General features: G+C 48.9%; 2 protein-coding genes across 2 annotated transcripts; one reads left to right on the forward strand and one right to left on the reverse strand.

Annotated features, from left to right (window-relative positions):
• The first annotated feature begins 326 nt into the window (after positions 1-326).
• On the forward strand, positions 327-7,861 carry ARL2BP (ARF like GTPase 2 binding protein). The gene is made up of 7 exons (XM_069026713.1): positions 327-388; positions 1,173-1,290; positions 3,405-3,463; positions 4,931-5,037; positions 5,692-5,777; positions 6,609-6,705; positions 7,784-7,861. Exons 2-7 carry the CDS (start codon positions 1,253-1,255, stop codon positions 7,844-7,846), a joined length of 450 nt encoding a protein of 149 aa, XP_068882814.1. The 5' UTR covers positions 327-388; positions 1,173-1,252; the 3' UTR covers positions 7,847-7,861.
• A 1,769-nt stretch (positions 7,862-9,630) lies between these two features.
• PLLP (plasmolipin) lies at positions 9,631-12,411 on the reverse strand. The gene is made up of 4 exons (XM_069026985.1): positions 12,298-12,411; positions 10,797-10,970; positions 10,300-10,419; positions 9,631-10,220 (listed from the first exon to the last, which is right to left on the reverse strand). Exons 1-4 carry the CDS (start codon positions 12,409-12,411, stop codon positions 10,107-10,109), a joined length of 522 nt encoding a protein of 173 aa, XP_068883086.1. The 3' UTR covers positions 9,631-10,106.
• Between the last annotated feature and the right edge of the window lie 253 nt (positions 12,412-12,664).

Below are 12,664 nucleotides of genomic sequence, written 5' to 3' on the forward strand. Positions count from 1 at the left end.
TGCGCTCGGGTGGAACATTCGTGCCGGGGCGGCCCAAGTCATCGCACTGTCCTCGCTGCGCTGCAGCAGCTGGGCGCTGTCCCCTACCCTCGGAGCTCTACTCTGTGATGAGAAACCCCCTTTACTAACGCCATTAACAAGCAAATACCGCTCTCTCACTGTCCCGCCCGCAGGCCGGGACCCGGCCCGGCCAGGACGCGCTCCCCAGCCCGCCATGGCGGCGGCCCCGCCTTCCCGCGCGGCCCCCCCCGCGCTCTGATTGGGCGGGCGGGCCAGGGGCGGGCCCAGCGCGCCCGAGCCGCGCTGCGATTGGCTGCGGGCGGGGCGGAAGAGCGCGTTCCCCAGGAGACGGCCCGAGGGGAGGGGGCGCCGCGCCGGCCTGAGGGCAGTGAGTGCGGGCGGGCGGCGCGGGGCCGCGGTCCCGGAACGGGAGAGGGGACGCGGGGCCGCGGTCCCGGAGAACGGGGGGGATGCCACTGCCGAGGCGCTTTGTGGAGAGGGAGAGCGACGGCCCGCTGTCCTGGGTCCCTTTGAGGAAAGGGAGAGAGGCGGACTGGGTGCCGGGGGAGGGACAGGGCTTGGAGGGCTTTGCCCCCTGCCGGGACTGAGGATGGGGAGGCGAGGGCCGCGCTCAGCTCCTGCCGTGTTCGCGGTGGGGCCCCGGGGCTGCTCCCAGGGCCGGCGGTGGGTACAGCCCAGCGAGGGTGGCGGGAGCAGCGGGGTCCCACCGCCAGCGGCCCCGGGGTGCGTGTGCCCTGTTCCCGGCGTGGATCGGCATCTGCTGACGGGCCGGGACACAGCCCCTGGCATCGCTATCCAAAGCCTGGCCTGCGAGCCGGGTCTGGGACACACTGGAGCAGGGTGGCACTTTCGTCTTATCTGGCTTCAGTTCTATAATAGCCATAGATGTTTCAGGAGAAAAGATGTAGAGGTGACCCGAAACCCCTTTATAGGGACTGGTTGCATTTTGAGCCCTGTTCTCTGAATAGGTAGAAAAAGTTTCTTGAGAATTTGGGTTATTAAAGAGAAGTAGTAGAAATAACTTTGGAAGAATGTGATGTTGGAATTCCTATGTTTAAAAATTAAAATTTATCTCCTGATTTGCTCTTTGGGAAATGTATGGTAATTTAGCAATTGAATTTGTATTAACACTAAGTCATGTTATTCCTTAGCACTTTGGTCAAAAAGAAGAAATAACCACTAACAGCAGCAACATACAGATTATCTCTTCCACTCTGGCTAGGCAGGAACAATGGAGACTTCTGATGGAGAAAGTTTGGGTGTAGCCACGTGAGTATGCTGCATTCTCATGTGTCAGATTTTCAATAAGCTAATTGCTAATTAAAATATCTTAATAGGAATATAATTACACGAATGAACTTACACCATGCTGATTAGTAGATTCTGCCTCAGGAGAACAAAGGTGCAGAATGCAAAGCTGCAAGAGGAAATAACATCAGTGCAGAGTTTAGGTGAACTAAATATCACTGTGGTCAGTGTAGCACTGGGTACCTCTGCTGAGGGATCAGAGCAAGCTGAAAGGCTTGAAAATTGCTTTTTCTGGTGTTCATTTTAAATTCAGAGTTTCTCCTTTTCAAGAGTGTTGTCTTATGTCGTTGATCCTGGGAGGAGACTCTTCCTCTGTGTTTGAGTGCGCTCCTTCTAAACCTGAGACCATTCACAGGTGACCTCAACCAAATTTCACACTGGCAGATCCTAGATGCTGCTTCATCCCACAAGTGTCTGCCATACTCTTCTCCTAAGAGTTGTGGCAGAAGGGGATGTGTGACTGTGCCTCTGTCATGCATGGATTTAACTCTTTCAGCCTCAGACTCTCACAAACAGCCCCATGCCAGGGCTGCTTCAGCAGCACAGGTTGTGCTGGCCCAAACTGGGTGTGACGAGGTGACAGGGAATAAAACCACAGGGTTGGTGAGCACGTGTCTCTGTAGGTGTGCAGATGCACGTGTGTTGTATAAGGAGATGGACCTGGTGTCTTTTGGAACAGTTAAAATTCCATTATTTGCACGGACTTAAACCAGGGTTTAAATTAACACTTTTTCTGTTGCTGTTAGGATAAGCTATAAAACTAGCAGTAGCATTTATTTGGAGGGGGGAAAAAGAGTGGAAATTATGCATAGCAAAGCCTGCATGCCAAGGGAAGCACTGAGGCCAGGTGAGCTGCCTGGGTGTGTCCCCTGGGCCGGGCTGTGCCAGCCCCGCTCCCGGCCCTGTGCCGCCCTCTCGTGGGCTCTTCCAGGCCTTGCCTTGGCTCCGCTCGTCTCCCAGGATCAGGAATGTTGTTGCTAGGATATCGTTCGCTGAGCTGACGCCTTTTTAAATCAAACGTCTCTTAATTTTTCCTGATCAGAGCGAGCCTGATTATAGGTAAACGGTTGGCTAAACTACTATTGGATTAATTTCACTGTAGTAGTCTCTAATAGCAGAGTAACTTTAATGAGCTTTTCAAAACTGTCTGAAGGGCTATCCTGCTCTGTTTACTGATGAGAAAGAAACATTCAATTGAATTTAAATGGTGCTTTCACTGATCGAAGCTAATTTTTTTCTTAAGGACAAATGTCCCTATTTCTTTGAGACTTGTTACTCTCGTGTGAGAAAAGCTTGTCTTTCATCTCTTGGAGAATATAGGAAGAGTTCATCTTCCATTAAAGATGAGCTGTGAATGCCAAAGACATCCTGTGGATTATTTACTGTGTCTGAACAAGTTGCAGAATAATAGATCCAGACTCCTGATGCTTGTACCAAGGGTTTCTTCCCTGGATGACTTCAGATCCATAATGGTGTTTAATATTTGCTCATGATAGAATAATCTTTGGAGAGTCTCCCATTTATTTGGGGCACAAAAGGATGTTTCTTGCATAATAAAAATATTTAAGTTCTTCAGTTATGTAGTACTTGTGTATACGTTCAGTTTAAGTGGTTCCGCAAGACCAAGTATTTAAAAATATTCTCTAGAGTGTCTACAGGTCTGTGATCACCATGTGCAGTTAATGCAGAAAAGAGAAGGGAAACTGGTAGCAGCTGGGATTTGTGGGTTGGAAAAGGCTTAATTTGCTGTTCTAATTACACTCTTTACATTCTTTTGCAGCAGAGCTAGAATTATCTTGACAGTAATGCCAGTAAAACAACATTTATTCTTCCTTGCAGTTAGGCACCTTACTGGGAGGAAATAGATTAGAGGCCTGATGAGAATCTCCATGGAGCAGTCTTCTCATCAGTGCCATGGATTATTTTGTGGGTTGAAACTAGGAAGTTTTTCAGTTATCTTGTAGTTACTGGGTTTATTTGTACTTAGGCTTTTGTTAACACTTTTTAATTTTGACTTTAATTTCTGCTGTGGTCAAACTATATGTTTATGCAGTTCTGTCTTCCTTTGCTTTCAGCTCCACCACTTCTGATGAGTTTGATGCAGTTGTTGGCTATCTGGAGGATATCATAATGGGTAAGGTCTGCAAGTAGGTACAGACAACAACAGGGCTGCTAAACATGTTGCCAGCTGCTCTTCTATTAATTAGCCAGCAGAGCTAAAATAGCTCCTGCCTGCTTCGTGGAAGCTTTCCTTCCTTTCTTCCCATGAACCCCTAACCTGGTAGTGTAGTAAAAATATACATAAAAGTCTTCTGTGTGCTTATGACTCTTGAAAATTATTCTCCACATCACTGCAGTACACTGCTTCTTAGAGAAACAGTAAAGATGCTTGTGCATCTCACAGAGAAATCAAAGCTTTCTGGGATTTTTATGGAAAACACTGTGAAAGATACCTTCCCTTCCCCAGCTCTGCCCAAACTTTTCCTAATTTGTCTGTCAGGATGTTCTTAGAAGCCACCATGGTGTGTCTGGGCAGTTTTTTGCAGTGCCCAGCTGCTGCTGCTGCAGGGAGCCGTCTGCACTCTGATATAAAGTGTCTGAGCTGCAGACTGAGAGTTGGTGCTGTTCCAGCACTGAAAGCTGCAAGAATGGGGAACCTTATTTCTTTGTATCCAGCCTTAAAGCACAAAGATGGTGATAGAATCACAGAATGTTTTGGGTTGGAATGGACCTTAAAGATCACTGAACCCCCCTGCCATGGGCAAGGACACCTTCCACTAGACCAGGTTGCTCACAATCCCATCCAGCCTGGCCTCAGGCAATAAAAGGTGCTCAGTTCTCAAGGCTGTGGCTTTAACTGAGAAGTCAGTGTGTGTAGGGATGTAGTTTACAAGGTGCCAAGGCAGAACTCATGCTGATCAGCCATCAGCTGCTTTATAGGAACAGCACATCGTTTCTTTGGTCACGTCCTTCCCAGAGAGATGCAGATTCTGCAGCCTCAGTTGCCTAGTGATGCAGTTGAATCTGGAGAAATGCTAACAAAACTAATTTGGAACATGTCAGAGTTTGGAAGGCTGAGACTGGTGTCCTTTACCAGTGTTTATAGGTAAACTTTCTCTTTAGACCTGTTCTGTGGAATTCAATAGTGACCTCCCATGTTAATTTTTACTCTTATTTTCTTCCACAACTGGAAAAAAGTTCTTTGGCAATTGGAAATTAATCTGGGAGTTTCACTAATATTTGTAAATTCAAAGGGAAAAACATTGAGTTCTTATAGGGAAGAGGTATTCACTTAATAAAAAATACAGATGTTTTGCTGACTTTAGAGTCAGAGCAAAAAGGGGTTCCAAATAAATAACTTTATTAATAAATGTAGAGCAGGAGGACTGTTTTGGTAATATTTCACCAGCAGCCTGTGTCCTCCCAGAGATGGGTCAGAAGTGGTTTGGCAGCAGCTGCGGTGCTGATGTGATGAACTCTGCACGTGTGCAGGGCTCTGTGGTTACAGCAGGGAAGCAGAGGACCAGTGAATGTGGGTTTGTGTAACAGAAAGAATGACCAAACTTGTAACTCTGTGCTGCATTTCTGTTGTTGTTGTCAGATGATGATTTCCAGTTAATACAGAGGAATTTTTTGGAGAAGCACTACCAGGAGTTTGATGACTCAGAAGAAAACAAGCTCATCTATACTGACATTTTTAATGAATATGTAAGATGCCTTTTCCTATTTTTCCTATGTATTGCTTTTTTATCTTTATATAGTTTTCCCTTTATAAAATGCTGGCTTACATGGAGCAGATCCCAACATGATTCCTGTCTCCTTCAGAAGCACAGCCATGATCTGCAAGCAAGAAAGGTTTTTCCTGAGGTTTAGGTTCCTTTCTTTTTTTGTTTCATACAAAATTTTCTAGAGATATTTTGTAAGTTGTGTAGCTCTCTTGAACAGAAATTTAGCCTACTGCTGTAGTAAATAATGTGTTTAGCATGTGTGCAAAGTTTCTTCTTTTCCAGTTGTAGTGTATCTTGTATTGGATAATTCAATCACATCCTTCATGCAAAGCATAATCAAGAAACTAAACCAGTTTACTATTCAGTACCATTAAATCAGTTAAAAATAATTTTTTTCCTAAATACAAATAGTCAGTGTTTGTTCTCACCAATATCCCCAGCAAACAATGTGCAGCTCTGTGCCTCAGGGCTGGTGTGAGAACAGAACCAGCAGCACCCACTGAGGAATCTGCAGTTGTGCCCAGTGAGGATCATGCAGAGTGTCAAGAAGGTGTCAGTGTAAGGATGCTGTTTGAAATCTGCTTCTGAAATCTGTTGTGATCTTATTGGGGTGGTTTGTCTGGGTTTTTTTCAGATCTCTTTAGTAGAGAAGTACATTGAAGAGAAGTTGCTTGATCGGATTCGTGGGTTTGATATGGTTGCTTTCACAGTGTCATTGCAGTAAGTCTCTGCTTTGCTTTTGGTTGAGGGGTGGCTTATGTGCCTCTCAGTTATTTCTTTTTATCTAAAGCTTAGGTTTGACTGTTCTCCCCTTAGATACTAGTTCCACTTTAACTTAAAAAAAGAAGTGTTCACACAGGCAGTGGCTGATCACTTTTCTTGCCTTCAGCATGTCCTGCTACTCTAAATTTCTGAATTGTCATGCTAAAATATATTGGGTTCCAAGGGGTAGGAAGAGAAATTGGATTGAGAGCACTGGAGGATTTTCATATTTCTTGTCACTTTGAAGCCAGATCCTTAAAAGGCTTGGTCTTGTTTATTTCTTCCAGCCACTTCAGTAGCCTGGTGGTGTTTCAGTCATGTGGTTAAATTCTTTCATTGCAATTTTTGTATGGAGCATTCAGAGAAGAGTTTGGTTTGTGTTCAGATTTTGCATCAGGTCATTTTAGCTTAAGCAGCTTCATGAAGAGATTGTTTTTGAAAGATCACTGTTTTTTCCCTTGAATAAGAAAATCAAGTGTAATTGGGAGCTGAGTATCTTAAAATATTTGAATCTGTTTAATTTGTAATGCTACTTAAATAAAAAGATTTGGTTTTCAAGGACTAATGTGATACTCTTAGGTCTTGGATGTAGATAAATGTAATAATGTAGTTGGATTGGAAATAATGCATGGTAATATTTGGCTGCAGTTTTGCTATATGATAACCTGCAGTAACATTCTTGTTTAAATACTGATACTGTTCTACTTGTCCTTTTTGACCTTGTACCGTTTTAAAATAACGATTTTTTCTCACACAGTTTTCTCACTCCCCAACTTCTTTTCTCTGTAGACAACACAAAGATGAAATGCCAGGTGACATATTTGATCTGCTTCTCACATTCACAGACTTTCTGGCTTTCAAAGAAATGTTCTTGGAATACAGAGCTGTGAGTATATCACATTGTTTATTTTCATTGGCAGCAGTGGCTGTTGGTTTTGTGTAGCTGAGAGTACCAAAGGTAGAGTTACTACAGTAGGTCACAGTACTTAATCAAAGGCTCCACCAGAGTCGAAAGAAAAATTACTTCACTGAGTGGCTTTTTGAACTCAAACTGCACATTTAATAATTTCTAGAAAACATGAATGAAGCTGGCATGTGAGCAGCTCTTCAGGAACACCACACTTCTGCATCTGTGAACATTGTTTTCCAAATGAACAGAAGGGAACACTTTTTCACTCTGAGGGTCTCTGAGCACTGTCAGAGCTTCCTTGCCTAGAGAGGTTGTGGAGTCTCCGTCCTTGGAGATATTCTCAAGTTGTCTGGACATGGTCCTGAGTGGCCCTGCTCGAGCATGGGGTTTGGCCCAGATGGGCTCCTTTCCCTCCTTGGCCATTCTGATTCTATAGTATCTTTTTTTGATTTTTTTATCCCTAGTCTATCCAAAACTAGCTTTTTAAGCCTCTTCCATTTGTTTTCTCCTCCTCTCTGTGCTTAGCAAAAGTGCTAAGGTTTTTGGATGAGGTTTTTTCCTAGCAGAACAAAAATCAGTGCTCTCCAGTGTCTGTCCAGTCCTGTTTGACAAGGAGCAAAAGAGTCACAGTTGTGGTTATGCCTCTGCCCCTTCCCCATCCCTGTGAATTTTGTGGAAATGGGGACAGGCTGAAGAGAAAGAGTCAGTCCATGTGTCAGCAGCAGGAGGAGTTTCAGATGGGATTTGCGGATTGGGGTGTCCTCAGAGGCAAATGACAGGAGCCAGATTTCAGTAGATCCCTGAGCCACCAGCACAGCATTCCTGACCAGATGTGAGCAAGACTCTGCTCTGACATGGACAGACAGCCCCCTCACCCCAGGGATTCCTGCACAATCTTGTTGGGCTCACATTCAATCACACATGCTCAAGTAACATGTAATTTTCTCTTGATTTGATGCAGCAAACAGAGAATGTATTGCCTGTTTCATTTTCTTAAATGCTCATTCCAAAACAGCATGGAGTCACGGATTTCTCTTTTTTTCCATGTTTGTAGGAAAAAGAAGGTCGAAGTCTGGATTTAAGCAGTGCGTTAGTGGTGACTTCATTAAACCATTAAACAAGTCATTCTGAAGGGAGTTCTGTTGTATTTTAAGCAAGGTCTACTAAGATTTCAGAGGTGAAAGGCAGCGATTCCCAAGAGACAGCCAGGACAGAGGGGTGGGGATTCAGCTCCACGTGGACTCTGAGGGCGGTGGGTGTGTGGGCAGGGCCAGGACTGTGGGCCCCTCTCAAGGGGGTGAAATCAAAGCTTTCTGGAGTTTTATACCCTTCTACAAAATGGATGGAAGAGACTGGGAGAGGCAGCTTTCCCTTTCCCAGCTCTACCCAAACTTCTCCTAACGTGTCTGCCAGGATCTTAGAAGCCACCGTGGTTTGTCTGGGCGATTTTCTGCAGTGCCCAGCTGCTGCTGCAGGGAGCTTTTTGCACTCTGATATAAAGTGTCTGAGCTGCAGTTTGAGCTCATTGTTCTTTGTCCTGTCTGCTGAACACAGAACAGTTTATTCCTTCTATTCTTGCAGCACCATTGTTTAACTGGAAATCATCCAGTTCCAACCCCCCTGCCATGGGCAAGGACACCTTCCACTAGACCAGGTTGCTCACAATCCCATCCAGCCTGGCCTCAGGCAATAAAAGGTGCTCAGTTCTCAAGGCTGTGGCTTTAACTGAGAAGTCAGTGTGTGTAGGGATGTAGTTTACAAGGTGCCAAGGCAGAACTCATGCTGATCAGCCATCAGCTGCTTTATAGGAACAGCACATCGTTTCTTTGGTCACGTCCTTCCCAGAGAGATGCAGATTCTGCAGCCTCAGTTGCCTAGTGATGCAGTTGAATCTGGAGAAATGCTAACAAAACTAATTTGGAACATGTCAGAGTTTGGAAGGCTGAGACTGGTGTCCTTTACCAGTGTTTATAGGTAAACTTTCTCTTTAGACTGTGGAATTCAATAGTGACCTCCCATGTTAATTTTTATTAATTTTGGTTTTTTATTTCCTTACTGTTCCTGATTTATATGTATGTCTATATATTCATATTTGTGGAAATTTGACCCTTGATTTACTCACTGACAACCAAATAAAGGCAGATCTACCATGGGCCAATGCCATGTGTCCAGTTCCTTTTCAGTTCTCACCTTCCAACAATGCAGTTCCATTTCCTGAGTCTGCCTCTGCAGACAACCTGGTGAAACCTCTCCCATGCAGAGCATGCAGTAAGATTTGCAGTGTAGCTCACCTTGCACCAGCTTTTGAACTCACTGAAGCTACTTTTACTACTTTGTACAAGGAGGATGTGAAAGGAAAAGCTGCTCTGCCTGGCTGGGCATCACTTCTCGTTCTGACAAACACCCAAAAAGTGAATTTGTGTTCTGCAGCATGGGGGGAGCAGCATGGTTCTTCCCTCTCCCAAGGTGCTGATCCTACCTGTGTTCCCAGAGCTTTTGCAGACTTGATTGTAATTTCTGAAAATGACCTGCAGCTAATGGGCAAAATTGACTTGCTGGTTAATTAGGTGAACTCGGGAGTGTGTGGTGCTGAGCCAGGAAGAGGGAGTGATCAAAGCCTTGGCACCTCGTTCGTATTGTTGTGGTCTTGGATGCACACTCTGAGCGTGTGTGTGCATAAAGCAATGAGAGGTGAACCCTGTGGACTTGTTCCTTCCATAGCCCACATGGGCTAAAACCCACATGGAGTGGGAAGGGACTGTCGTCACCTCTGCAGTGACATCTCTGCTGTCCCTGCCGTGCTGTATGTGCTGCCTCCTCACAAGACAAGTTTTCTCATGACAGACTCCAGTGCTGGATTTAGGAATGTTTTTATTTAAAGCATAAAATTTATATTCAAACTGTTAGAAATCAATACAAGAGCAGTTACAACTGCTTCCTTTGCTTCTCCTCCCATCTTCCAGCTCTGCCCCTGTTTCTGCATCCCGTTAATTGCAATTACTTACACTGTAGCTGTGAATGAGCAGAGAGGAGAGCCTGGGCTTAGGTTAGTGAATTTTAGTACTGGACTGTGCCAAATTGGCTGAGCCCCCTCAGTGGAGCTGCTCCAGTGAGGATCCAGATGACCCCCAGGGATGAGCAGGAGCTGCAGCCCCAGCGAGCCCCAGTGACGATGCTGGTGGGGCTGTGCTGTGGGCACGTCAGCTGGAAGCATCATTGGAAACCACAGGGCAGCATCCATGTGAGCCAGTGCTGACCACTACTGCCCACACAGGCTGGTCCCAAAATGAGCACTGGTGGCACACAAGGCTCCAAGCCACCAAGCCTGGTACAAGCTGGCGCAGGGTGGCCCGTGGCTGGGCTTTGCTGTCCACTCCTTACGCGTGGTCAGTCACTTGGCTGGTGGCCGCGTTGCTGCCGAGCCCTTTCCAGGCACGGAAGCTGAGGAAGGTGCTCACCCCATAGGTGATCATCGTGACACAGGCAAAGAACTGGAAAAGGAGCACATGCCACGTGTGACCACGGTGGCTGCCCCAGCCCCTCGGCCCTCCCCTGCCCGCCCGTACTCACGGAGGCGGCAGCTCTGCGGTTGTAGTCCCACTGCCGCCAGGACGTCGGCTGCACAGCAGCCGCGCACGTCACGAAGGCGGTGATGTACAGCACGGTGGCCACAGCGTTGTAGATCATCAGCTGGGGAAAGCAAAGAGGAGGTTGTGAGGTCTGGGCTCAGGCTCATGCCTGCTGGGATGAGACAGGAGCAAAAGGCTCAGGTTCACATTCCTCCCCATTCCCCAGGAGAACACGTTAAATGCTCCCCAGGTTGTGCTGGGAGGTTTTTGGATGACACCACAACTGCAGCAGTTGGTGGCTGTAACTTTCTGGATTGACACAGGACTTTCTGGTTTGAGCATTTTCTAAGCAATTGAGGAGCAGAATGAAACAATGTCACTGTGCAAAGTGCAGGGGACTTTGCTCCATCAGCCCAGAAGAGCCTGAAGCCTTCCCAGACTATCCTTCCAAGATGTTTCCCTCTTGGGATCCCCCCTCACTCCCTCTTGGCTACACACCACAAGGGGCCAGGGGATCATGTAGAACTTCTGATGAAGCTGCAGGAGGTAAGTCACGAAGAAAAGGAGTGTTAGAATCCAGAAGAAGAGGGACACAAACATCACCCAGCCATACGCCGCGTGCAGGTGGTACGTTGTGGCGGCGATGAGAGACCACACCAGTAAACCGAGCACCTGTGGGGTGAAACAGGGAACATGTTCAGGGGCTGGTTCCTGCAGGTGGAACACAGAACATCACAAGCCCAGGCACACCAGCACCAAGAGCAGCTGGGCTCCCCTCACTCCAGGAAAGCAGCAGCACACTTGGCAGGAGAAGGGCTCCTTGGAAAGCCGCTCTGCCCCTGTGTAAGCCCACACCACTTATTGTCATGAAGAAACACAACAGCCTTTGTCCTGCCCGCATCCAACGCCCTGGTGCTCGGCCGCCCCGACAATGCCTCCTTGTCTGTCTCATCCATTTCTGACACTCGTGATCACAAAATATGTGCTGGGGAGAAACATGTATAGGGGGCTCCTGCAAGAGTGAGAGGTGGCACGTGTGAGCTGCCCTGCTCTGGCTGCTGGCAGGGAAAGCAGGAGCCTGTTTAACAGTCTGGCCTAGGCAAGGGGCTGGAGAGGTGGGACCAGCTGCAGAGTTGAAAGGTCTCTGCTGCTTGTCTTGCTTCCATCTCTCTTTCCTGACGCTCCTACAAGGCACTCCCAGCATCCTTCCCGGCCCCTTCCCTGAGCGTTTGTCCCTGCGTCACCACCAGCTCGGCCATGCCCAGGGGTTGGAGCCATGCTCTGGAGCCAGGAGCCAGGTCTGTGCCAGCTGTTCCCCAGCGGCTGCTCGGGGCACATCCCACTGCTGCCCCCACAACACTGCCCCGAGGAGAGGGGACCAGTGAACAGGCTCCCACGCGGCGGTGCAGCACCGTGGGCAGCTGAACACCCACCCATTTGCATTCATGTGGCACCCGACGTCCCGGGGAGAGTACCAGCGGGAGATTACTGTGGTTGCCCGCTGAAGCAACGGGGAGGTGATGCTGCTGCTCGGTTTGACGGTGCAAAGACTTGGGCTCTTCTGAGAGCAGCCGCCAAAGCCTGGGAGGACAGCCTGGAGAGCTGGGAGTGTTTCAGGGAGCGTGAGAGCCCCACGAGCAACCCCAGCGCACCTCAGTTGGAGTCACTGTGCTTCACACACCCCCGACCCACCGGCCGTGCCCCGCGGAGATGTCGGCACGGATCAGCCCGTGCCTGGCACTGGGAACCACCACACATTGAGCGGAGTTACCACCGGCAAGGGGTGTGAGCACAAGAATCCGAATTTTTCTCTGGCTTTACAGAGGGAAGGATGAGAGAAGAGGCTGCACTGCCTTGGGGTTGGGGATTAGCTAGGGTTAGACAGCGGAGATGGGGTCGGAGTGGCAGCCAAAGGGACCCCGGGCTGTTTCCAGCTGAAGAAAAGCGCCAAAGTGGGTGATGCCCTCCCCCCTCCGCTGTGCCCCTCCCCGGTACTCACGGCCTGGGCGCCCATCAGCCCCCCGAGCGGCGAGAGCAAGAAGGAGCCGTCCAGGGCCGGAGGGGAGCCCGGGGAGGCGCTCCGGGCGCGCGCGGCGCCGGGCAGCCCCGCCATGCCGCGCACCGGCCCCGGGACGGCCCCGGGACGGCCCCGGGACGGCCCCTCCGCGGGCGGGGCGCGGGTGGGTCCGGGGCGGCCGGGCTGAGCCCCGCGGCTGCCCCCGCCCCGCCACCCCGGGGCATGCGGTGGAACCTGCGCCCGGCGCCGCCCTGCGCTCCCGGTGTGTCCCGGTGTGTCCCGGTGTGTCCCCGTGTCCGTACCGGGGTACTGCCGACAAAGGGCGGCCCCCGCCGTGCCAGCCCCCGCT

The sequence above is a fragment of the Aphelocoma coerulescens genome, chromosome 11, assembly GCF_041296385.1.
Source record: "Aphelocoma coerulescens isolate FSJ_1873_10779 chromosome 11, UR_Acoe_1.0, whole genome shotgun sequence".
NCBI lineage: Eukaryota > Metazoa > Chordata > Aves > Passeriformes > Corvidae > Aphelocoma > Aphelocoma coerulescens.